The sequence below is a fragment of the Polypterus senegalus genome, chromosome 14, assembly GCF_016835505.1.
Source record: "Polypterus senegalus isolate Bchr_013 chromosome 14, ASM1683550v1, whole genome shotgun sequence".
NCBI classification, from domain to species: domain Eukaryota; kingdom Metazoa; phylum Chordata; class Cladistia; order Polypteriformes; family Polypteridae; genus Polypterus; species Polypterus senegalus.
Window position 1 is genome coordinate 72,616,227 of NC_053167.1, and position 27,970 is coordinate 72,644,196.

The following is a 27,970-nucleotide window of genomic DNA, read 5'->3' on the forward strand; positions in this document are numbered from 1 at the left end:
TACTTGCACACATGATGAATCTGTTTATGGGCAACTTGGAGGGCTGTTTAAAGAATGTATTTCAGGGTCCTGATAAGAAGTAACATTTAGAAACTGTAGCAAGGAACAGATTTTCTATTTCAGAAGAAAAAACTAAGAAGAGGACAATTTAGAGAATCTTGCTTGAATTATAGGACTGAGCTTTCCAGTACTGTGTTACATAGCATGATGAAGATCAGTGGGAATCTGAATGTAGTTTATTCAAAGATGCACAAAACCTCTGGTTTTTCTCCTCTTTCTGTCCTGGTCTAGTCTAGAAGTGCCTGATTTCATTTAATAGAAGTAAACTCATTCTTTGCGCAGCACCAGTTAGTTTAACTTTATTAGAAATGAACGAACGAAAATGAATGAATGCAGGACAGCACAGAGAAGGAGCCATCTGAAGCCTTTAAACATCCACTGCACATGCCAGACCCGCTCTAGGGATGTTGTTCTATTACTCGTGTCATTTCTCCGGTAAACTTGACAGTCATAGCTTGTCAATCTGCTTGTTGTGAAGTTAAGGAGTGCAGATTATAAAATGCTCCATATTACATGAAGATGATCGAGAAGATATTTTGGAAGACTTCATAAACAAAGGTGATTTCTGGTAAATCTCCTAAGGAGAGAATGTGACAGTGAAGAGATAAATTAGTCATCTGGCAGAAGGCAGATCATTTTTTTCTTTGTGTAATATCAGAAATTAAAGTGTTAGTGTTGAAATGAGCAGACATTAAGCACTAGTAACACATTGTTGTTTTTTCCCCATTGCAGGTTTCCATAACCAAAGAAGAACAAGATTTAGGGTTTTTAATTCAAACCTGCTTCATCTCTCCAGACTCGAATCCAAGTATCTCGTCAGACTACACCATCATTGAAAATGTTTGCCCAAAGGATGAGTCGATTGACCTATACCCTCAGAACACAGACTTCCCTGTGCCACATACACAGACTGATAAAAAGAGGTTCAGCTTCATACTGAAGCCAAAATTCAATGTGTCCCTGCTCTTCCTGCATTGTGAGCTCACATTGTGTACCAAGAAGGAAGAGGAGAATTCACGACTGGTCAAGGTTAGTTGACACTTTATTTATTTAATAATCCATGTTTCGCACTGAGCTGCTATTGACACTCATTCCTCAGTCGGGCAGGACAGTGCAGTGATATCTGCGTGCCTGCCTTTACTTTAAGAGTAACAGCATTTTTATTTCTGAAAAATCCACTCATGCTTGACAGAGAGGCACACACAATCGAGACTGAGTCCTGCTTACTCAATAGCGATCCTGACTCTTCACTTGCTTCTCACCTTCACTACTTTGTGGCTTTTCAATGGCAGTTGGTGAAATTGCACCAGTGAATTAACCTTCTGCTTGCTGAAGCGTGTCAGGTATCCACAAACACGAGGCATATTTTCCACCTGATATATTTCCAGTCACTGTTCTTTAACTTTTAATCTCAGATTGTGCGCCTTTCGCAGACCAAACTCTACAGTGCTGACACCTTGTGAAACAGCATGGAAAACAATGAATGGGACTCCTGACCAATGAATGGGAGAAGGGGTCTTCAATTGTACATCTCCATCTTGTTTGTGTGTGCCCTTCTGTCATGCACTAAAAGTCAGTCATTACCCAACCCGCTATACCCTAACACAGGGTCACGGGGGTCTGCTAGAGCCAATCCCAGCCAACAGAGGGCGCAAGGCAGGAACAAACCACGGGCAGGGTGCCAGCCCACTGCAGGGCACACATACACCCACACACTAAGCACACACTAGGAACAATTTAGGATCGCCAATGCACCCAACCTGCATGTCTTTGGATTGTGGGAGGAAACCCACTCAGACATGGGGTGAACATGCAAACTCCACACAGAGAGAACCTGAGAAGCAAACCCAGGCCTCCTTACTGTGAGGCAGCAGCGCTACCACTGCACCACCGATGCACAAAAAGATTTTCCAGAAATGCTTTAACAATATTTTAGCAAAATATGTGTGCTTTGGTGGCTGTGAGCACTGAAATAGATGCCTGGCTTTTGAAGAGTTTATTTTTATGGACATTGTATCAAGAATGTTATTTTCTCAGCTCTCCGGGTGGTTCGTCGTGTAGTGGGTGTGCCAACAAAGCATGAAATTAAAGAATTTTCTCAGCATTCACTACAAACAATGTGAGTAAAGTGACAGATGTATTAATTATCGTTTTTGGGTGTAGCATTCTTTTAATGTAAAGTGTTTCAGTCCCGAAGGAGAATATAAGAACAAAAACACAGTACATACCTTTTATATTGGACTATGGTAGCGGACTACTAAAGAAAGGTGTTGTGCACACTGCAAGGTACTAAGCAAAACTGAACTAAAACCGCTTTAGGGAATAAATGCACTTTATCTGGTGCAGTACCATGAAAAGTGGCGATTAGCGTACTCGATATTTTATATGTTCTACTCTGACCTGCCTGTACAGGGTGGTCCAGATCTAATTATGCAGATCCAGATTGTCTGGATGACTTTGATTTATGTGGGGACGATTCCAGTTCGGTACAAAGATGATTCTTCATGTCGTCAGTTCACACACTTCTCGATGGTCCAGGATTTTTCGGGTGATTTTCTATGTAATAAACTTAATAAGTTATAGCGTAATGAAAATTGCATAATTAGATCTGGACCACTCTATACTGTGCAAGTGTATCCTCATCTAGTAAGTTAGTTTAGGTAAAGACATATGCAGAGTATATAGTAATAATTACATTTCCTGACAGTCAGATTTACAACTTTGATACATGTTTTTATGTTTTTCATAGTAGATGTTATCACATCTTCATGCCAGAATTTACCATGAGATTAAAGGAACCCTGAATCAACAGACAAAAGTAAACTTAGTTTTATTCAGCTAATATGTATCAGTATACTGCTGCTGGATTATGTGAATTTCCCCTTGGGATTAATAAAGTATCTATCTATCTATCTATCTATCTAAAGAAAGCTAATGTCCCGTGTGAAAAGATATTTGCCATTGAACTCTCAATGCAGCCAGGCATTTCTGGCAGTTACCGCTTAATGTCTCATTGCACCATCTGCCTTCTTGAAGATCAGCTCCAGCTTAGTGACATTTGTGGATTGTTAAACATGAAGTCGTTGCTTTGGGCCCTGGCACAATATTTCAGTGCAGTTTAGGCCTGGGTTTAGACCGGGTTGTCAATACCGTCTGAATTCCTTTGACTAGTTTATATGTTTTGGATAATGGTCTTCCTGCATCACCCCAGTCTGATTCAGCTTCAGCTCCTGGATGGATGGCCCTGTATTAGAATCTTTAATGCAGAGTGGAACTTATGGTTCCTTCAGTGATGGCAAGTTGTCCTTATTGCTACAAAACACCTCAGATCATCCGCACATCGAGACATTCTTTTGTTTAGACTTCAGAATGAGTTCAGTATTGCTGGAAATGCTCTTGCATGGTTTAAATTGTACCTTAAGGGCCGACAGCATTGTTGTTATCAGTAAGTTTAGGTCCGACCCATCTTATTTGTTCCAGGGTGTCCCTCAGGGATCCTTTCTTGGCCCTCTGCTCTTTATCGCTTGTGTGCTTCCTCTCAGTGTCATTATTAGATGGCAAGGTCTACAGTTTCATGGTTATACTGACAATACAAAGTTATTTACACACAGGGCTTATGCAAACATTACCTCCTCCTGCACTGGTTGCCTGTTTGACCGACTTCAAACACTGACAAAACTGAGGGCTTAATTATTGCATCTCCAGGCATTTTAAAGAATATAGACAATGTCTCAGTAAAAATCCCAGGCTTTATTACATCCTTGCCTGCACAGGTTAAAAAGTGTTGTCCTTGATCCTACACTCTCCTTTGATCCACATATTAATAATATTATCAAGGTTGCTTTTTTCCACACAAAGCAAATTTCAAGGCTGCAACCATTGCTCCCTATTACTGTAACTGAGACACTTATTCATGCATTTGCTGCCTCGTGACTTGACTATCGCAATGTAGTGTTGTTTGGTATCCCTGCTTGGAGCGTAAACACGTTACAAGATGTACAAAATTCAGAGGTAAGGGTCATTACATATTTAAAACTTTGAGAGCATAGTACTGCTACACTGCTAATGTTACACTGGCTACCTGTCCCATTCTGCATTCAATATAAACTTTTTATACTTTTTAAGACTCTTCCTGGTCTGGCTACACCTTACTTGTCTTCCTTATTATGTCCATATACTCCATCACGTTCACTTTGTTCTTCTGACTCCTTGCTGTTAACCATTCTTCTGTGCAGATGGGACACTACAGGTGATTGAGCTTTTAATGGATCAGGGCCACAGTTATGGAATGCCCTGCCTTTGAAGCTCCGTACCTTTACCTCACTTTCCGGGTTGAAATCTAAACTTGAAACCGATATTATTTTTATAATATTGTCGTTTGTTGTTGTTATTAATTTTATTTGTATATGGGACAGTTTGCTTTTATGTATATTCTTGTACAGCGTCCTTGGATACTTTTGAAAGGTGCTTTTAAATAAAATGGATTATTAATTATTATTGTTATCATGGCACTACATTTATAAGAGACAACTTTTGTTATGAAATCTTACTATAGACCTTCATCCCTGACTGTTATGGCTCAACCAGGGTTCTGTCCCTGGTCTCTGTGTATATATTTTTTTTGGTTTATTTATTTGTCTATTTCTGATATAGGTTTCCAATTATTGTATTATTTTTAGGTATAGCTACCCTGTAAACTCTTTTGTTAAATGTGCCCCCGTTTCTTATATATTGAATCGAAGAGGGCAGGGTCCTATGACGCTGTAGCTGGGAGACTGTCGCCAGCTCTATATAGACCTGTGTTACCTTAAAACATTTGCTGAGACATTTGCAAGCTACAGTATGTCTCATGTTGTTTGGCTTGCACTCTTGGATTTTGTATTTCTGCCTTTGATTTTGTTTATAAGTACGTCTGGTTTGTTTTTTGTTTTTATGATTTTTAGTCTCAGACTTAGTATTGTCAACCTTTTGGACTGTCCCCACTGGGTAAGTTAGTGTTCTCTCTGATCCATTGTTTTTGATTTTCCTACTTGCTTTGTTTTTGAAAAATATTTTCAATTATTATTATTATAAAAATCTGTTGATTTAGGACAGATTTTATATTGTTTCCATTTTCAGTTTTTTTTTTATTTACAGGCTTTATCCACTTTTTGGTGTACTGACTGCAATGTCTGCCTCTTCAATTTCTGGACCAGGCCTAATTTGTGCTTTTGAAGGCCCCTATACAGCTTTGGGGACCAGTGTTTGAGATAAACCTTTCTTGAATTTTGTGGAGCCCTCTACTCACATTACAGATATGTCCCCCTAAAAGTCTATTGTTGTCCCTACAACTTTGTTGCAAAGCTCTTGACAACCATGCTTGCACATTTCAGCAAACTTCTGACAAGAGGTGTTGTGTCTCATTTTTACCCAAATTCTTTATAATGATGAAATCATGAGCACTGACATTAGCTAAGGTGAGGGAAGCCTGCAGACACCTAGATGTCCATAAGGCACACTTTGTAAGAAATTTTACATTTTGTTCTTAGTGAAATTTGGCTTGATGACCACCCCTGGGAAGAGTGACTACTGTCCCAAACATTCCCTGTTTGGACAATATGGCTACAGTATGTGTGGGGTTTGGCCAAAACCCAGCCCTTTGCAAACATTTTCAGCAAAGTACTCAAGAGTTTTTCTGAAAATTCTTTTGAGGATTGTATGATGTCCTCCTAGAACTTTTCTACCTTTCAGCTTGACTCTGAAGCTTCTGATTAACGTTAGTTGGATTTAATGGTGGTAATTCATATGATGCATGTTCCACAGTGGTATATGGTTGAATTAATTAAATATTATCCTCTGGCAGAAGCTTCACATATTCAGAAAATAAAACTCATACCTTCAATAAAAACACATCTGACTAGTCTGTCACTTTTAACTAAAACTATAAGCTTAACTCCTTTCTGAAGAAATATAGCTTAAAAGATTGTGCTGGTATATAAGCACGTCTCTAAAAGCAGTTGATGATCTCGTTTTCATTGTTATTTTGATGGCATTGTGAAACAGCCATGCCAGAGTGGCTTTCATTAAATGTTTTTTGCACCCTGAGGAGAGGTCTTGACAGCACACAGCACAGAAGAGGCTCAGTTTTCTCTGAACGTTGACGTTTTCTGGCATCTCCTCCATTGGCTCTAATTGCCTTCAGCTGTTTTTCAGTTCTTTCCTTAAACCTCATGATTTAAACCATAATATTCATATTGATCCTCTTTGGAAAACTGCCAGATAAAATGTAACATTACTTGAACAGGATTCCATAGTTTATTTGAAAAACAATGATGTGTGCTTTGGGGTGCAATATCTTGTATTTTTGAATTCAGACTGCGGATGTCAGAAGTACAGGATTCTTACAAGGAGAAAGTTAAAGTTTTATCTAGGCTAAAACATTAGAAAAGCAAATAAATAAAGCAATACCTTTGACTATAATATTATATTCCTAACCCTGCTTCAGTTCAGGTTGTGGGGGCCTAAGCCAGCAGCGTCAGACACAAGGCAGGACAGAGTCCATCTACACACACACACACACCCACAAAGATCCCATTTGAAACCCATCGTCTAACATGCACATCTTTGGCATTGGGTCTGGAAAACTGAAATACCAAGAGATAAAGTCTTGCAGAAATGCTTCTAGCTGCCAAAGGGCAGGATGGACAGATGATACTTCATTTGTCCCTAAGGGGAAATGTACATTTTATAGAAGTTCAACCAAACCTTTAAAAATACATATTAATGGGCTTACTACGTAATCTGACTTGTCCCTTTCAAAGTATTCCCCTCCTCTATTTATAAGGTGCTCCCAATGTGTCCTGGAGTGTCCCATAGTGAATTTTCTATTGTTTGAAATCGGCAACCTTTCAGGTGGACTTCAAAGTGATGGGGAAAAAGGTTTCCACAATCAAAAGTTATGTTTCAGAAAGTTTTCATTATCAACATTTGAACAATCTAACGACTCCTGACTGACTGAGAGACAGTTCGCTTTTTGCTCATCTGTCAAGTCATTTTGCACCACCGTGATGCATCAGCAGTTTTTCAGTCAGATTTGTGTGAAACAAACTTTTACTGGTGCCTACTTCTTCAGCAACTTCACAAACAGTTAAGGCAACGATTTTCATGAGTCAAAGCACTCACTTTCTCAATCTGATCACTGTCTAGTTTTGGGAACATCTGGCCGATTTGCACCATACCATTCGTACCACTGTGTGCGGCTTGTACAATTATCTCCATAAACTTGCTTCAACATCTGGAAAATCTCGGTAAACATTTTTGACAATTTCACACAGAATTTCATGGAAACACGCTGCTCTTCAAGATCCTTCATATTTCAAATTGCAAAAGATCACAAAAGGCACAAGAGACACAGGGTCCCTGTACTGCATGTTCCTGATAACTTACTGATGTGGTGTGAGCGAACAAGTCAGGAATTTAAAGGTCAAGGCCACCAGTGCACACCACCACTATTGTGAGTCTGCTATGATGGCTTGTTGGTGCTCATTTAAGAAGTTTGGTTTCTTTTTGGGTAAAACTCGCATACAGTGCATCTGGAAAGTATTCACAGCGCATCACTTTTTCCACATTTCGTTATGTTACAGCCTTATTCCAAAATGGATTAAATTCAATTTTTTCCTCAGAATTCTACACACAACAACCCATAATGACAACGTGAAAAAAGTTTACTTGAGGTTTTTGAAAATTTATTAAAAGTAAAAACAACTGAGAAATCACATGTACATAAGTATTCACAGCCTTTGCTCAATACTTTGTCGATGCACCTTTGGCAGCAATTACAGCCTCAAGTCTTTTTGAATATGATGCCATAAGCTTGGCACACCTGTTCTTGGCCAGTTTCGCCCATTCCTCTTTGCAGCACCTCTCAAGCTCCATCAGGTTGGATGGGAAGCTTCGGTGCACAGCCATTTTAAGATCTCTCCAGAGATGTTCAATCGGATTCAAGTCTGGGCTCTGGCTGGGCCACTCAAGGACATTCACAGAGTTGTCCTGAAGCCACTCCTTTGATATCTTGGCTGTGTGCTTAGGGTCGTTGTCCTGCTAAAAGATGAACTGTGACCTCAGTCTGAGGTCAAGAGCGCTCTGGAGCAGGTTTTCATCCAGGATGTCTCTGTACATTGCTGCAGTCATCTTTCCCTTTATCCTGACTAGTCTCCCAGTTCCTGCCGCTGAAAATCATCCCCACAGCATGATTCTGCCACCATCATGCTTCACTGTAGGGATGGTATTGGCCTGGTGATGAGCAGTGCCTGGTTTCCTCCAAATGTGACACCTGGCATTCACACCAAAGACTTCAATCTTTGTCTCATCAGACCAGAGAATTTTGTTTCTCTTGGTCTTAGAGTCCTTCAGGTGCCTTTTGGCAAACTCCAGGTGGGCAGCCTTGTGCCTTTTACTAAGGAGTGACTTCCGTCTGGCCACTCTACCATACAGGCCTGATTAGTGGATTGCTGCAGAGATGGTTGTCCTTCTGGAAGGTTCTCCTCTCTCCACAGAGGACCTCTGGAGCTCTGACAGAGTGACCATTGGGTTCTTGGTCACCTACCTGACTAAGGCCTTTCTCCCCCGATCGCTCAGTTTAGATGGTTGGCCAGCTGTAGGAAGAGTCCTGGTGGTTTCGAACTTCTTCAACTTACGGATAATGGAGGTCACTGCGCTCACTGGGACCTTCAAAGCAACAGAAATTTTTCTGTAACCTTCCCCAGATTTGTGCCTCGAGACAATCCTGTCTCGGAGGTCTACAGACAATTCCTTTGACTTCATGCTTGGCTTCTGCTCTGACATGAACTGTCAACTGTGGACCTTATATAGACAGGTGTGTGCCTTTCCAAGTCATGTCCAATCATTTGAATTTAGCACAGGTGGACTCTAGTTAAGCTGCAGAAACATCTCAAGGATGATCAGGGGAAACAGGATGCACCTGAGCTCAATTTTGAGCTTCATGGCAAAGGCTGTGAATACTTATGTACAGTACATGTGCTTTCTCAATTTTTTTATTTTTAATGAATTTGCAAAAACCTCAAGTAAACTTTTTTCACGTTGTCATTATGGGTTGTTCTGTGTAGAATTCTGAGGAAAAAAATGAATTTAATCCATTTTGGAATAAGGCTGTAACATAACAAAATGTGGAAAAAGTGATGCGCTGTGAATATTTTCTGGATGCACTGTATATCAATGGAAATAAGTGCAGGGACTGCTTTCCTTCTGCTTCTAGCTTGAGCTCTGTAAGAGCCCTTATTTTACTTGCTACCGTTTCAGTGTTTTCTTGTATTTTGACTTAGTGCCTCTGTTTTTGTAATCTGTTTCACTCTTCATTTTCTTAGATACCTTCACCTAATTGTTGTTGCTTGTTTTATGACCCATTTTGTCAGTTTTTTTAGACTCTTTGTCTAGCGTTGTACTTTATAAGGGCCTGTTTTCTTGTGATTTTGACCTCCCTCCAGTTTTGGATACTCCTTTTTGGATTATGTAGCTGCATTTTACAAACCCTGACTTACATCATGTGTTGCATTGTTAAGGCTCAGTCCTGGTATCACAGGGGGCTTCTACTGGACCATCGCTCTGAGAGGGTGAACATTGTGACTGAAGCAAATAGTAAATAGACTTTCACAAAACACAATTCTAAATCAATAGCAGAGCCAGCACCCAAACACTAAAAATTATCTTCTTATATAATACGCTACTGTGGCTGTTCGTTTGTCTGTCCAGGATTTTAAATCACCTGTAGCTCGCAAACCACTTGAACTATTGACCTGAAATTTGGTACACATATACTACGTGACGTCTACTATCCACCTTTGGGGTGATTTTTATTCCTCTTTTTATTTTTATTTTATTTTATTGTACAGTAGAATCATCTCTCGGCAGCAGGGCATCCATGTGGTGCATGCATACGGACACCATTCTCATCCCTACCACCTTCACCATCACTTCCCCTACCTCTTCATATCTTAAATCATTCTTGGGGCAGATTGAAGACTTAAGTGCCAGCTTAAGTGAAAAATTAAGGAAAATGTACTAAGTAATTGCAACACAAACACTAACTTAATCAGTTTTAATGTGAAAAGATGCCGACAAAAGAAGAGAAGAAGTGGACCACTAGGGTGGAGAAAAGAAGAGCTGCTTAGGAGGCAGCAAGCGCATCAACCTCTGAGCAAACGAGTGCTAAACGTACAGAGAAAGAGGATGAAAACTAGGAATGGTCAAGTCAAGTGGATTCACTGCATGTTATCGTGCAGTACACTGTTAGTGGTATACAATAATAGGTGACTGCTCCAACCTGGCTCTGTGTAGATTTTTTGTGAATTTTTGTGTCAAAAAGCCCATTAAAACAAAGTTTTTTTGAGAACTGACTTTATTGTAAGGAGACCATCATGTGATCCTGTACACAGAAAGGAAACCATTACTGAATTAACTAGATTCTAATAAGAAATTAAGGTGCCAAGGAGCAGACCACTAAGAAAAGATTTTTTTTTTTCTTACAGTGTATCCCACCAGATGAAGCCTGTATCTCTGTTAACTTTGGGATGATAATGAAAATGATGCAGCATAGAAAAACTTCCACAAAACCCCTGGTAATGGTGTCATCTATAGTGAAATCCACAGAAGGTATGTATCTGTAGGGAATCAACAAGAACAGATGCTGACATCTGGCAGTGGGAATCAATGAAGTAATTTGTTTGACAAATGTATTCCTTGGAAAATGTAACATTAATGAAATAAGCTGAATTGAAACTATCAAAATTGTGTTAACATTTTCTGAACTTTAAACTATATGTACTATATATACTGAAATCACATAAAAATGCATATATGCCATATATAAGGAGTATAACCTGAACCCCCACCCTTCCATTTTGATCTTTTAATAAAAGTAAATAAGATTAGGTCATTTGAAAATGAAGCTTTTACCAAACAGTGTGTTTGATAGCAAGTTAAGCGATCAAATAAGATCCTGATAAGCTATTTTTGGAAAACAGGGAAGTACCTTTGTTAGTCTAAGCCTTGATGGATAGGAAGAAAACCACAAGGACACAAAGAGAAAATGCAAATACCATTAATGAAAGTAAGAAATGAACGCTGGTCCCTGCTGCTATAAGAAAACTATCTGTGGTGGCACCCATCTTACCATTTGAAGAAAATCAGTAAACATGTTTCTGTTACAGCCTTTGTGTTTGCATTCTTACAGTAAAGGCTGAGCACAGAAACCTGTCAGAAAAGCATCTTATTAAAACAGAGAGTGCCATAAATTAAACACTAGGTCATAGAAGAAGGGACCTAACATTTTGATAAAAACCATTTTATAGTCTATTAATATACTGCTCAAAAAATTAAAGGAACACTTTTTAATCAGAGTATAGCATCAAGTCAGTGAATCTTCTGGGCTATTGATCTGGTCAGTTAAGTAGTAGAGGGGGTTGTTAATCAGTCTCAGCTGCTGTGGTGTTAATGAAATTAACAACAGATGCACTAGAGGGGCAACAATGAGACGACCCCCAAAACAGGAATGGTTTCACAGGTGGAGGCCACTGACATTTTTTTCCTCCTCCTCCTCGTTTTTTCACTAGTTTTGCATTTGGCTACGGTCAGTGTCACTACTGGTAGCATGAGGTGATACTTGGACCCTACAGAGGTTGCACAGGTAGTCCGACTTCTCCAGGATGGCAGGCACATCAAAATGTGCCATTGCCAAAAGTTTCGCTGTGTCTCCCAGCACAGTCTCAAGAGCATGGAGGAGATTCCAGGAGATAGGCAATTACTCTAGGAGCGCTGGATAAGGCCGTAGAAGGTCCTTAACCCATCAGCAGGACCGATATCTGCTGCTTCGGGCAAGGAGGAACAGGATGAGCACTGCCAGAGCCCCACAAAATGACCTCCAGCAGGCCACTGGTGTGAATGTCTCTGACCAAACAATCAGAAACAGACTTCATGAGGGTGGCCTGAGGGCCCAACATCCTCTAATGGACCCTGTGCTCACTGCCTGGCACCGTGGAGCTTGATTGGCATTTGCCATAGAATACCAGAATTGGCAGGTCCACCACTGGCACCCTTTGCTTTTCACAGATGACAGCAGGTTCACACTGAGCACATGTGACAGATGTGAAAGTGTCTGGAGAAGCCATGGACAACGTTATGCTGCCTGTAACATCATTCAGCATGAGCAGTTTGGTGGTGGGTCAGTGATGGTCTGGGGAGGCATATCCATGGAGGGACGTACAGACCTCTACAGGCTAGACAATGACACCTTGACTGCCATTAGGTATCGGGATGAAATCCTTGGATCCATTGTCAGACCCTAAGCAGGTGCAGTGGGTCATGGGTTCCTTCTGGTTCATGACAATGTCCAGCCTCATGTTGCGAGAGTAGGCAGGCAGTTCCTGGAAGATGAAGGATTTGATACCATTGACTGGCCCCCACACTCACCTGACCTAAATCCAATAGAACACCTCTGGGACATGATGTTTTGGTCCATCTGACGCCGCCAGGTTGCACCTCAGACTGCCCAGGAGCTCAGTGATGCCCTGATCCAGATGTTTAATTAGGAGCATGGCCCGATGTTGTCAGGCACACATACAAACACGTGAGGGCCATACAAACTACCAAGTATGATTTTGAGTTGCTGCAATGAAATTTTGCCAAAATGGACTAGCCTGCTGCATTATTTTTTCAGTTTGATTTTTGGGGTGTCTTTGAATTCAGGGCTCTTGGCATCCTTTCATTCCTAACAAATTACCCAGTCCATATCAGTATAGATATCCTGCATGATTTGTTTTCCCTATTGAGATCTGATGTGTTTTCAAAGTGTTCCCTTAATTTTTTGAGCAGTTTATATTCAAGAACAAAACTTAAATCGAACAGGGCTTTAAATTCACAAATTAATTCCATGTTTTTAAAAGTATTTCATGAAAGCAGAGAGCTGTGCCACCAGCGAAGATTTTAGTGATTTGACAGAGGTGACAGCAGAACTCCTCAATCAAGTCTGGTTCTAGAAGGCACACAGATAGATGTTTTTAATTAAAATTCATCCTGTTATGTGCTGTAGAAAATGGATTAAAGGGAAAGATGCATACTTAGATACATTCTGTAAATAGGAACTATCTGCTTGGCATCACGATTATCTGTCTTATTCAACAGAGTGGCCGTTAATCATTAGCCAAATGAAAAGAATGCAATTACAACTCCACAGCAGTGGTTGTGTGTTGCCATCCCAGCCTAAAAAATGTTTTGAGTTGATATCATTCCAAATTTGCGGTGTTCTGCTCCATATTAAAATTTTCACCATCTACATTTAAAGTTAATAAAGTTCATGGATGGAAGTAATAAAAAGGCCTTAAGCAAAAGCAAGTGGTTGTAATAGAAAACAAAATCCTTGACGGATGATTTTAAATGAAAGCAGGCAAGAGAAACACATCCCTGGGGCCTTTAGTTGGCCGAACACTAACATGTCGGTATGAATTTATTAATTTATTTATTTATTTTGGTGAATAAAGTACTCATTTGTTGACAGGACAAAAAAAAGGACTTTGTTATTGCATTTGAGCAAATCATGTTTTTTAATGCTGATTCTGTTAATTCATGGTTGAACATTTCATTAAAATAACATAAAAAAACCTAAGAATTAAATGATTAGTGAGTAATAAATATATGCTTGTTTATCATAGTCTGCACTCTTTTGCCATGTCAAAGATTTCCATGTTCTGGATCACCGTCAGGCCCGTCTCACTTGTGATGTTCAAGGGTAGATCTGTAAGCCACCAGTAATTTCGGGAGTGTAAATGAATCCAAAGCAAAAGAAGGAGGAACGAGGAGCACTTGAGTAAGCGTTCAGCAAGACCCTGAGGAACGCACATCCAGCCCTCTGATAATCAAGAAAAATTTAAAATAAAAACATCAACCTTGGCAATACTTTACTCATCTGGCAGGGCAGGCCATCGAGCTTTATCAGAGTAGTTCATTTGGAGGCCATCGCGACTCAGTAATTTAGTATGTACTGATAAAATTCAGCTTAGTATCCACAAAGCCATGGATCTTGATGTCAGGATTATTAAATGTTGAATTGTGTTATCTAATAACCAGATTGTTTTGAAAAATATTGTCATTTATTTCAAAATATAATTTGTAGTTTGGAAGTTAACATTTTGTTTTCCTCTATCGAACAGCTTCAACATCCCTCCCTAACAGAAATCAAGACAAAGCTCATGCCACTAAAAAACCTTGTGAGTATTTTCTATGGAAAGTCAATTTAGGATTTAAATTTGTTTTGTATAGTTAAGTACATCAGGGCCTTGTTGTATGTATGTGGCAGATATATTGTATTCCTAGGCACTGAGCGTAGCAGAAATCCATAGACAATCCCTGCACTGCATCTAAATGATTACAGATTTGGATCTGGCTTTGCTCATTAATGTGTACAGCATGCATATACATACACAGCTCTAAATACAACTCACCTTATACAGTACCGTCATTTTGGTGGGGACTACTGCAGAGGTAAGTGCAGCACCTCTTATGAGTCCAGTATAGCCACAGTAAGGCTCCAATAAATAAAATAATAATAAAATCATCATGCTTTGCGCCATTCAGGCAGTGCTGATGCAAAATAGGCCCCTCTTTGAATACAATTTGTCAGCTTTTGGTTCTTTTTTTTAAAAAATGTAAACAACTCTATTTTTAACATCCTTCTCCCAATATTGGAAAAAAAAGGAAAAACTGGCACGTCTAGTATCCAGTCATGTGTCGACTTGCACCTCTATTTGGGAGCGGTCATCTTGTGACAAAGTGTCACAAAGGTCTTTGCAGTTGAGGCTGTGTGGGCCTGGCGTGGGTCACTGGTATGCATACTTTAACTGCTCGTACGAGGTACCACAAACTAATCTTCACGTCTCAGTGTTTGCGTGCCAGCTTCATGTAAAGCAGTGTTTCTCAATCACTGGGTTGTGCCACAGGTGGGCTGTGGGTCATCCAAGTCATTGGCTGCACAACTCTGTATGTTTCCCCCATTTGAAACTGAGTTTGTTTCACCAAGGGGGACCCCCAATCACTCTCATTTCACCAAGGAGGCGGTTTGCAATTGCTGCTAGTGGGTTGTCAATGAATTTAAAAAGGCAAAACTGGACCATAAAGGTTGAGACACACTGAAGGAAAGATGGAAGTACAGGCTGAATGCCTAAGAATTTCCCACATGGAGCAGCGCCGATCAAAAAAAACCTTAAAGGGACCTCCAGGAGTCGGAAAACTTATGAGATGACTTTGAAATAATGATAATGATGAAACATTTACTACTGTGGCTCGTTTTGACAATTTCTAAAGTATTATTAAATTATTGTTTTATTATGGCCATCGAATCATCTCTGTGGTCAGCTGTCAACTGGCAAATGACTGCATAAGCAAATTTCAAACATGCATTATCTAAAATTGTCTCAAGTACCCACTGATACACAATATATATTTATGGATGGAGTATACCAACCTGTTCTTCTTCATTTAATAAGTTACATGTCAGTGGTCTTTGCATTTAGCTTTTTTGTGCAATATAGAAAAGAAAATAATCACTACAGAAATTTCATATTAGAGCATATAAATGATCTGACGTTCATGACTGAAAAATATGAAAGGACAAGTTTTTCCCACTTTCTTCACATGTACTTCTGGGAATATTTAGTAATAAGGGCACTGGAGTTTTCTGGCTGCGCCGCTTCAGAATGTGCTCTGTCTAGCGTGACTTCACAAGCCCAGGATCTGACAAGGAGAATCGTGTTCTTTGATTCAGCTACTATTGTCTTTTATTTGGGATGTATGAAAGTATATAAGAATAATAGTAAGAAAAGGGGCAACAGAAAATTAGCAAGTCTCCCTTACTTAATGGGCACATATAAAGTGCTCAGTCATGGAAACAGTAATTTATCCATCCATCCATCCATAAATTTCCTAATCTGCTTATCCAATTCAGGATCATTTGGGGGGGTCAGTGCCAATCTCCGCAACACTGAATAAAAAGCAGGAAACAGCCCTGGGTGGGGTTCCAGTCAATGTAATTTAGTTAATAAAAACAAAATAAAAAAAGGATTTTCATGCTTTCTTTGCGGATATATTGGTGTGATCTTACGAAATTCCATTGTAGGCTGCTTTATGGAAGTACATTTGAAAGAGACTTACTGAAGAGAATAATAAAGCAGCATGAAGATGAAGTTATAGCTGGGATATTTCAAAGGCTGGAGCTAAAAACTGAGAAGTGTTTGTGAGCGGCGTGTAGACGTTTGCCAGTACCCATACAGCATTGTCATTGTCATTTAACCCTTATCCATGAATGCCATTTTTATAACGTTTCCATGAATGGGGGGTCTTGCAGATCATTTTAAACTGGTTAAATCTGCCTAAAAAGCAATACAATAACTTTAGAAATCTTTATTACCTCTGAAATGAAGTAAATGAGATGTAAATTGTCAATGGTTTACATGTTACCTTTTTAATAGTAATGCATGTTTAGTGTTCACCAAATCATACAAAATAGTCATAGTAGCACTAAAACAAGATGTCAGTTACACATCTGATTCGCATACAGAACAGTTACTCAGAATCTGCCTCAACTGAATGTTCTTGGCAAACCGGAAGTTTGCACTGGGAGCAAGCGGACTTTATCTTTCTCTTTTTTGCCTTTGGGCACATGTGACAGCGTTGCGTCTTAGCTACATTTGCTGCATCTCTACGGGGCTGTTTCATCATCAATTTTTGTTTCCTCATACTTGACACAGTGTCACTTCCATCATCATTGTCCTCTTCATTTGAGTTGTCTGATGTATCAAAATCCAACAACTCCTTCATTATTTCAGCCAGGGCTTCACTTGCATTTTATTTCTTTGTTGGTCGTTGACTCATTGTTCATAAACACATCAATTGGATGTGCTCCTCAGCAAACTGTACACCAGCGATGTCTCAGGCAGGACTAAGAAAATCTAAACTAAAGAAAATACAAATTTAAATAGAAAATTCAAATATAAAACAAAGCAAAAACGCTCATACAAAAATGGTAACATTTCCAACTACTTTGTGCTACTGTAGCACTTATTTGCATTAAGCTATTGAGAAACGGATTTCAGCACATTTTTCAAGACAACACAAAATGAAAAGTCAGAAAATTTCATGGCCATCGTATTACCTTGAAAGGGAACGAATTTGAAAATATGCGACTGGGGGTCTTGGAGACCCCCTCATTCATGGATTAGGGTTAATTAATAAATGTAGAATGCTACTCATGTCATTTTCTGATGATGTAGAAATGAGGGTGACATAATTTATTCTTTATAGTATGCATAATGTAGTATTGCAAAAATGAACATTTTCATTACTTTTTGTTTCAGCTATTGTGCATGGATTGGACACACCAACTGTCGTTGGAATCGCATTTGCTGCGTTTGTCATTGGTGCCTTGTTGACGGGAGCCTTGTGGTTTATTTACGCACGCACAGGTGGGTCTTTTTCTACTTTTGAATTTAAAGTTTCAAGGGACTTAATTTGATAGCAGTAGAATAATAAGCACATTGGTTTAGACCAGAATCAGTGACTAGAATAATGAAGCTTTGAGTTTATTAAAAATTATCTGTTGATCACATAAGGCTTTAGAGTCTCGACAAATTCTGCATCTGAGCTCTAAATAATAATGTCCATATGACAGAAATATAGCTTAGAATCATTCTTTGATTTTTTTCCCCCCTCTATTTCGTTTGCCCTTATCTTAGTGGGAGTTCTTCATTTCCAGATGTTGACTCGAGCTTCATTGCTCCACTCTGCTCTCTTTTTGTTATTGTGAAAACACCCTGTTGCTACACAGGAAGAGATGTAAACAAGAAGCATGTGTCACTGGTTCATAGCTCTCCGCAAAATCCAACTACACGAAGACCTCTTCTGTTTGTTAAGAGCTGACTTCTTTTAAAGAGGTCACTGGCTCTGTGCTCAGTTGAGATTACCTAATAAAAGCTATACGTTCTCAGTGCAAAGAAAGTTCTGAACCAGCACACAGCTGCACTTCTACAGTACAGCTGAGATCCCACCAGAGGAATAGCAGAGCCATTCAAAATCTGCCCTGAAGCCCCAAGTAGAAGGTCAGCAGGAGTCAAGAACTTTGATGCCCAGTCGGTGCTCTTAATGCATTCCAAATAATTTCCAGCACAAGACTGTAACTGACAGCATTTTCATTTGTAGTTTTCTGAGACTTGCTCGAGATGTAGCATATATTCTTCCAGTAAATGAGAAGCTAAGAAGCATGTCCTATTACAGCGTTAGGCCACCACTGCAAACAAACTGGATTACTGTCTGCCATTAATGTGTCGAACGAAGTTAAAGGCTTAGAAAGCAAACTTGGCTTCAGGAAAAAATTATTTGAATCCATGAATTTTCATTTTTACCAATTATAAAAAAAAAAAACCTTCTCACTATGACTGCCAGCATTCTTTTTACAATACTAATAATGAGTAATTTGCAATATTCTTTGTTCATTTTCTTCATCCTAAGGGATATTCCATGTACTTTTTAGTTAAATGGCTGTGCTAAGACACATAAAACTACTTGTCTATACGACAGAGTGATCAGAAAGTTCTGAGCCAAACCTATTGAAAGAAAAAAAAAAACCCAATAAAACCAAACCAGTTTTGTTTTTCAACATAATTCCAGTGAACACGAATACTGCTGTGTAAAACTTACAAAGCTTTTCTATGTCACATAAATGAAATGTTTTGCCTAGCGTGTCCAGCCAAACTTCTGTAAGTGCCCTTATCATTGGCAGAATGTGCCCGACATACAGCTAACTAAGCAAGTCCCCAATCCAAAAATGTCCAAAGCCATAAACTTGAGCACAAAAGTTATAAAAAGCAACAGAGAAAATAAAACAAGCTCTTGCAAAAGTTGGAATCTGAAGATGAGACAAAAAAAAAAACACCACAAGCAACAGCCAACATGTCATTGTTAGCCTCAAGGATGCAGGATTACATTGGTCTAAAGATGGTCCCACAGCAGCAGTTGCCAGGGTGTGTGGTGGGTGGTGGCCCCCCTTAGGCTCAACAAGTAAAAAAACAAGGAATAATAGACACAGAACCACAAAACACATAACTAATATAATACATAAATAAAAAATAATAAATATACAAAAGAAATAACCTGATATAAACAGAAAGAAAACATACAGAATTTACAAAATTATATTTAAAAAACAACAATAGAATAAATACGTAGAAAGAAATGATACTTGAGTCAGGAATGAAACCTTGACCATTCCATAATAGCCAGTACAGCCATTTTATACATGCAGCTAACATCATAGATGTAATTGTTATACTTTAAATAAAACATTATCAAGTACTTTTACTCCCATGGCCATTTAAAAATGTAAGACTTTCTTAGTTACATGAGGGTTCTTGTTGGGAAGTTTTGCGTGGTATGATGAGAGCTAAAAAACAAACCTGTGACAGGCCCTTGTGCCTTGTTTCTGTTGTGGACTTGGAGCATTTCTAAAGCAGGTAATGTTCACTAAAGGAGGATATCACTGTAAAACCCCGGCTAGTAATAAGGGCAAGCACTGAATCTTTATGAAATTAAACATTTATTCTTCACAAAAGATTTTACAGTCACAATTAAGCTCCGTGGAACACAAAGGCAAAACAGAATTGGCTATAAGAAAGGCAACCCAAGGTGAAAAAAGTCCCAATACAGAATCTAAATGGCGTTGTCGCTATATAAACAGCAGGAAGGTCAAAATTCCCAAAGATGTCTAAGCAAAACACAAATAACTTAGCGACTCCATTCACAACGATCTGTCAGGAACTGTGGAAGGTCTTCAGGATTTATAGAGTGGAGGGCAGGTCCTGGTGGTGATTGGCAGGTACCCCCCACAAATCACATGAAACATAACACAGGCAGCTTATATGCATTGACAAAACCAAAAATATAGAATGATGCATAGAACTGATATAAATAAAAGAATCAAAAATGAACACCTGAATGTGAACCCCAGGCAGGGGAGGAACTCATGCTAAGACATGACAGTGTCTAATAAATGTCCAGTACACTCTGTGGAGTAGAAAACTAAAATAAAATAATAACTTCTCGTTAGCTTAGGAGGGTCACCGCGGTCCAAGGTTGGTATTTTCACTGGCCGTGCCCCTAACACCAAACCCTCCTTTCTTGTGCCTTTTTGATATTTTCTAATGCTTACACCATCAGTTTCAGAGCCTTGGATCAGAAGTGGAGAGAATCATTTTGATAGGTGCAAATGCAGTTACGCATTGCTTTTTTGTGTTTACTAGCCTTAGTCTTCTTCATGTGTTGTGATATTAATCATAAACTGTTGCAATATTTCTAAGTGAGAATAGGCTTAAAAAAGGAACACTCACTATACTTTTCAATGGCCAAAATAAAAAAGGAAGAGGCAGCACACAACATTTTTTAAACTTTAAATACTAAAATGTGTAATACAAAAGTCACAGCAGGCAAACCAAGCTTCAGATGTTCTGTCCTGAAAAGGCAGTGAACATTGTAAGGCTCTTTCACAGCCTTGTTGCCCTTCTTGGATTGGAAGTGACACAAAGCTACGACATGCAAGTGCGGAGGAGCCCATGGCCCTTTACATTTCAGTAGCCCCAAGTGTGAGCCTTGACATGGGAGCAAGGCCTTCAAGTGTTGTCAGCTCTGGACCTTTCACAGTTATTTTCTTCAAGATGAAAACATTCAGAGACGAGATGGTAAGCTTGTCTCCTTGTCACAAGATGTGGAACTTACAAGGCCTGTTGGAGAATGGCGTTAAGCAAGCATGTGTTGATGGCTGGTCCCCTTTTATCAGTAATAAAAGGAAAAGTTGCCTTTTAGGACATGAAAATCATTCTAGTTAACTAAAGTAGCACTGCTATAGTAACAAATGCTGACAATTTCCTGCTGCCAGCAATCCTGGAGCTGCATTATCACTACCAGGAGTCACTATAAATAAATGCATAAAATTGTCTCCTCAAGGAGACCAAGGTAACCTAGAAAAGGTTGAAACAAAAAACGTGCAGCTGGATCATCAAAAGATCCAGTTTTCTGTTGATAGGGCTCTTCACACGTCACTGATGAAGAATAATGGTTTCCTGCTAGAGTGTGCCAAGATTTTTCAAGGATGAAAAGACCTCAGAAGTGATATGAATTTGGCAAGCATGTGTTAGTCGGGGGGTTTTCACATACAGATGTCACGGGGCAACTTGTTACTGACCTAATGCTTAGGTGACTCAGAAGAATTACCCCAAGTGTTATTGACTATGCACACCAGCATCAGAATGAAAACAAGTGATGTGCTAGTAAAGTGAAGGAATATTTTTATGTCCAAATATTTTGTTATTTAGCGTTTTTTTGTAAAAGAATATTTTCAAGCTGGGTTTGCTCAAGCAGGGAGTTTGCTGAATACTGAGTGTAGCTGCATTGTTTGATCATTTCAGTACAACACTAGACAAGAGCTGCTTCACATAAAAACATTTCAGCAGATGCTGTTCAGCGCAGTGGTGTGTAGTGTGCACATTCTCCACATTGATGCGTGGAATCTTCTCCCTGAAGACGTGCTGACATCTTGCTGGTCCTGTAAGACTGTGAGTGTGTCAGTGAGGGGGTCCTGCTGCCTCGTTCAGGACTGCTTCTGGTCTTGTGCGCAATGCTGCTCTCCCTTGTCACACAATCCAGAACTAGATTATTCACATTTCAGAATGTTACTATTTTTCAAGTATTACCTCTTCTCATTACTTGGACTATAGCTGATTTTCAGAACCGATGCAGGAAACACCTTTGTGCAGCCTTTCTTTAGAAGTGTAAATTTTAGATAAATCATCATATACATTGATCAGACACCTGCCTAATACTGTGTTGGTGCCCCTCGTGCCACCAAAACCCTTCAAGGCGTGGACTCCACTGTAATGGTGCCTCCTGTGGTATCTGACACTAACATGTCAGCAGCAGATCCTTGAAGTCCAGTAAGTTGCAAGATGGGGCCTCCATGGATCAGATTAGTTTTTCGCAGCACATTCCCACAGAATGGGGAATTTGGAGGACCCTGAATTCTTCATAATGTTCTTCAAACCATTCCTGAATAATTTTTGCAGTGTGGCAGAGCTCATTATCCTCCTGAAAGAGGCCACTGCCATCAGGCAATACCGGTGCCATGAAAGGGTTGTGTGTGGTCTGCAACAATCTTTAGGAAGGTGGAATGTGTTAAAGTAACATCCATGTGAAAAGCAGGACCCAAGGTGTCCAGCCGAGTATCACACCTCCTCTGCTGGCTTGCCTTCTTATCATAGTGCTTCCTGCAACCATCTCTTCCCCGGGTAAAAGGCGCATACCTCCATCCACATGATCTAAAAGAAAAATGTGATTCAGCAGACCTGGCCACCTTCTTCCATTGCTCTGTGGTCTATTTTTAATGTTCACCTGAGCATTGTAAGCACTTTCAGCAGAGGACTGTGGTCAGCCAGCTGCGATGCATTGTATGTTCTGACAGTTTTCTCTCACGGCCAGTGTTATGTTTTGCAGCAATTTGTGCAACAGCTCTTCTGTGGTATCGGACCACACTGGCCAGGCTTCGCTTCCCATGTGCTTCAATAAGCCTTGGGTGAACTTGGCCATGTTGCTGGTTCATTGGTTGTTTTTCCTTGGACCACTTTTGGTAGGTACTAACCACTGCATACTGGGGACACCCCTCAAGACCTGCAGCTTTGGAGATGCTGTGACCATGTAGTCACCACAGTTTGGCCCTTGTCAAAGTTGCTCACATCCTTACGCTTGCCTATTTGTCCTGCTTCCAACACATCACCTTCAAGAGTTGACTTTTCACTTGCTGCCTAGTCTATCGCACCCCTTGACAGATGCCATTGTAACGAGGTAACTGATATTCACTTCACCTGTCAGTGGTTTGAATGTCGTGACTGGTGGGTGTGTGTATACTGTAGGGCCACAAAATTGCTGGCTTAGGATTTAAGAAAAAAATGTGCACTGACTTTCAAAGACGTATCATGATTCGCTGTGTAGTGGATGTGTTATTATACTAGCCATTAATGTTAACATTCAATCATCCAGCCATGCATTTTCTCACCCTGTTGCTGGATCATTGAGGTCCAAGGCCAATCCTGGCAGAATCTGATGCAGATGATGTCTGCAGTGTCACTGAAAGCATCTTTGTGACAATTCTGCATTACCCAAAAATCAAAATAAATTACTATGTCAGTTTTAGTTTCTTTAATTGTGTTACTGGATTAAAACTGCAGCAATGTATTGTTGTTAGCTTCATTATAAATGAGCCTTATCACTCTCAGAAATAATTCTTTGGGCCTGGGTAAAGGTAGCTTTGAAATGTTTTTAGTAAAAATAGTGTGAAAGCTGAAGAATGTGATATCTCATTTCCCAAACTCAAAACATACAGTGAGCAGGTTAAAGCCATCAGTGATGATGTGCTCTGCATTTTGACTAGACGAGACATGGATACCCCCAGTCCACTGCAGTGTCAACAAAGCCTTAAGAAGGTGAAAAGATGAGCACTGAACATTAAAAAAGCTGTTTTTATCATGTGCATCCCTTTCGGGTTCCAACAAAATAACACTGTAGGATACCAGATGTGCTCCAGATGTATGCTGCTCCTGCTGCAGAGACGGCCTCCTATTTACACTGCTGTGTTCTGAATTATAAACCAAGCATTGCCTTACCGTGATGCAGCATTGTCACCTCATCTGTCTGTGGGGAGTGTGCATGTTCACCATGTCCCGTATTCAGTTAGCTTTCCCTTGGGGTCCCCACTGTTCTCCCGTAGTCTAAAGAGATGCCATTAGGTTGACAATAAGGCCACCTTGATTCAGTGGACCATCACTCAGTCACATGTACTTACTTCTTTTGTATCATAATAGCCTCCCACACCTCACCTGCAAATACAATGAAGGGGCAATGGAAAGAGAAGCGATAGTTAGTTAAGAAAAGTACATTTGAGAGAAACAAAACAAATCAGTTACACATTCTAATCCTCACTAAGACAATTTTGACCATAAATTAATAATTTAAGTGTGACCAAGAAATATTTCATCACAATTTGAAGACACTCGTATAGTGGGGACTCTAATTTAACCTCACATCTGGAGCTGACAGTGTATTAGGATGTGGATGAAATGACAGATTATATTTCATAACTGTACAGCAAGTTAAAATCAGTACTTCAGATCAATAGCAGCCCACGGTGTGACATTAAAGAACCTCCACAGGTCTCTGCTAGGGTCTGTCATCAGGCCATACTGCTGAAAGTTTTGCTATTTCTGTTTTTTATGTTCAGAAGTCACAGTTTCCACAAATGCTTCTCCCAAGAGGCCGCCTGTATTTGTTTACATTTTCCCCATCTCCTGTGCTTAATGATGCATCATGGACTTTTTTGGTAACTTTTGAACTGAAACGCACACAGAATGAATCTCAAAATAAGGAACTGGCTGCGCCCCCAGGGTACTTTATGGAAGCCGCCTTGATCATGAAAAGAGTACACCATTGATACAGACCATGGGTCAAGTCAAAGCAAGAGCCAGGCAAACTTCACAAGGAATTCTGACCAGTTTGCACTTTACCTGCAAGAGGTGATTTCGTAGAAACAGATGTTAAGGTCACATGCTCTTCAGAGTTTTGTACACCACGGGCATAAATTTAGACTTTTGTGGGCTGTTAATTACAAACTCCATGCTTTTAACAGCTTTTAACTAGTGTAGTCTGGAAAATGCTTTGTTCTCCTTGGCAGCAGGTATAAAACTCAAAGAGTGCAGTTTCTGCCTTTAAATGTACAAGTGAGTTCAAATGTATAGCATTATATATATATATATATATATATATATATATATATATATATATATATATATATATATATATATATATATAGTTGTTAGATGTAGCTGCAGCCTTTATTAATAGTATTCAGGTTCAAAGTGGAGTACCGGGCCAGTGCCGGGCACACTCCTGCTCACATTCATTCATACTGGGCCAGTTTACATGTGCCAGTTAGTCTAACATGCATGTATTTGGTAAGTGTATGGAAACAGTTACACCAAAATGAGGAGATGATACAAACTGCACACAGGCAGTGACCTACACTCACTCATCACTGCATGAGCCATCTTTTAAAATGCCATTCATAAATCCAGTTTGGTCAGGACACTATACACTATCTTAACACCTCAGTGCTGAAATTCTGGATTTTGAATTTCTTTAAGAAGTTTTCAATAATTGACTGTGGCCTAAACTTGTAGTAATAAATGATAAGTACACCTTTAGCAATTTGCTAAAAGGTACCACCAACAGGTGATTTTGCAAACTGACGTGAGGTTGTGCCCTTCTCTTGATTTGACACTTGATGCGGTGAGCCAGTGTGGTCCGTGTGTACAATTCTATCCATAAGGCATCTTTTGAGGAGCGCAGAAACTAAAAACAGGCTGACACTCCGAGTTCTGAAGGTTTTTTTTTGCCCTGCCTTTGAAAGCGCCTAGTGATGTGTTCAGTTCAAACATTTATTTTTACATACAGAATGTAAGCATATATCAGTTTTCAAAAAAATAATGACCTCATAATTTGTGGTGAGAGACACTGGAGCAAATATTTTTTTTGAAAATGATGAACTTGGTAAATGGCACCCATCCAATACACAAAATAAAATGGAAAAAGGTTAAATGTGGGGTTAACGTCTCTAAAGACTATATTATAATGAATAGCTGATTTCCTAGCGTGCCACTGATGGAAGCTGGCGAGAAGTGTGCAGTGTGTTGCCAGCTGCTGTGGTACGCCTGATGTACCTGAACTGTGCATTTTAAACATAAAGACTATTCAGAGATACTGAGGCAGCGCAGAGCTCAAACCTGATTTGGTCTGAGTAACCTTTCACATAAACTGTTGTCATATAAGCTTCTCTGTCTAGCATGGAACTGCATAGCGTCAGAAACTGGACAGATGAACACTTTTAGGTGTTTAGAAGTGACCTTCTTATCTCGTGTTGTCAGAGGATTAGATGATCTAGCCTATATAGTGAGATTTTGATTTGGTCATGAGTTCACATTCTCTCCCAGTAGCTTGAAGGTAAACTTTTACTTCAGCTTACAGTATACTACACTTAGTACTTTAACAAATGAATATAAAGTCCGTCACATTAACACAAGATGACAAACATTGTCAAATCTTGTTTTCTTTCATATTTTCAGAGCACAATTTTCTTCCTACACTTGTTCTATTCAGTGTCAGGCTATGGGGATCCTAGGCCCGAAGTGAGGGATGCTAGATGGCATTGTGTTAGCCTATTGTAGGGCACCTTCTGTTGTTCCAGGTGGATTAGGTGTCAGCAGCCCACCAAAGAGCAGGTCTTTGCCCTGTCAGAGATGACACCAGGTCGTCCCCGTTATTGTGCAGTTTTACTATGCCCTCCTAAACACAGGATGTGAAATGGAGCACAACCGATTCTTTTATTTCTACAGTTTAAACCCGCAAACCCAAATAAAGCCCAATGAAAGGGATACAAAGATTGTTGCTAATTAACTTTACAGTAAAAAAGGAATTCCGTGGGATCCAGAACTGGGCTAAGCAGCATCTCAGATCCTAGTACTACCCAAGAAAAATAATGAGGAAACGGCAGCACTCACAGTCACAAAACTTACAGAGGTTAAGACAAAAGAGATCATACAAACCAGAAAAGCAAAAATGCGCAGACCAACACTCAAAGTCAAAAGCTACGTGAAGGGATTTTTTTGTTTTTTGCATTTGCTAGCCTGCTGAAGGAATTTGTTTCTAGAATCCCAAATCTTGGACACCTCCATCTTCTATACACACTAGGCGATGCTATCATGCAACATCACGTGATGGCAGCAGCGTTTCATTACCAATAAGAGTATGGCGACATGAGAATAACAAATGAGTTCAATTTTGTTAAACTGGAATGATAAATGGCAAACGAGTACAAAAAGTGGCCTCTCTGACATCACAAACCAGTACATCATGACAGTACCAAATAGCAGAGCTGAACAGGAGCCACTCTGTCTTTTTCTGTAAATAATTTTTTAACTGCACTGTGGCACTGGATCTGCAGTAACATTGCCACCCATGTCTTGTGTTTAACTGACATATTTTTCCTACCTGGCATTAACTTATGTACACAGTGGGCAGCTTCCTAAGTAAACTGTCGCCCTTTTGTTTGATTTTCTCCCCCGTGGTGTTTTCAGGTTTTGCAGACAGTCTATTTCTTCTTGTTTTCCTTCCTGTTTTTGGCCATTGACACCCACCCATCTGTTGTACCACCTATGAGTGCCAAGTCTCCCTTTGCTGTTTTCACTTGCACTTGGCAGACGTTTGAGACATGATTCCCTTGCCACGCAGGGCAGGAGGCAGCCAGAGACCGTAGAATAAATGTGTCTCAAAGAGTCAGAGTTTGGCGGCTGTCAGATGCTGAAGTGAACCCTTATATTTAGCAGGGACATACTGGACACATCGACGCATTCTCACTTACACATATTGAAAGTTGTGGGTGAAATGCTTCAGCCAGTAAAATCAGCATCCCACTTCATTGCCGGTAAGTTCAATCGCAAGACAGAAGCTCGCTGCCCACAGGATGTCTGACATACGCAGAGTCTCTCCTCCTCAGTCACATGCGTACTCTTTGTAAGTGATATAAACGGCAGTGCAGGTTAAAATAAAGCAGGCCGGTTCTTCAGGAAGTTGCCGTTAGTAAAATGCTAAATAAGCCAGGCCAGAGTCAACGCAGCACATTAGGCTGTCGTGATACATTAAACAGCAATGAAAGAACAAATTAGGCCACACTTGCTAAAAATGTTAGTCTGTAGTTAGCAGAGTAAATAAGGGTGCTGCTGCA

General features: G+C 39.9%; 1 protein-coding gene and 1 long non-coding RNA gene across 2 annotated transcripts in view; one reads left to right on the forward strand and one right to left on the reverse strand.

The window, feature by feature from the left end:
• The window catches only part of tgfbr3 (transforming growth factor, beta receptor III), a 252,101-nt gene that overhangs the window by 219,047 nt on the left and 5,084 nt on the right, over positions 1–27,970 (forward strand). The window contains exons 13-16 of the mRNA XM_039735891.1: positions 793–1,089; positions 10,584–10,707; positions 14,259–14,315; positions 17,457–17,564. Coding sequence (XP_039591825.1) covers positions 793–1,089; positions 10,584–10,707; positions 14,259–14,315; positions 17,457–17,564 — 586 coding nt within the window. The remainder of the gene's footprint in view (positions 1–792; positions 1,090–10,583; positions 10,708–14,258; positions 14,316–17,456; positions 17,565–27,970) is intronic.
• LOC120515146 lies at positions 16,570–27,640 on the reverse strand. The gene is made up of 3 exons (XR_005630600.1): positions 27,238–27,640; positions 23,802–24,014; positions 16,570–17,056 (listed from the first exon to the last, which is right to left on the reverse strand). It is a non-coding gene; the product is annotated as an uncharacterized LOC120515146 (long non-coding RNA).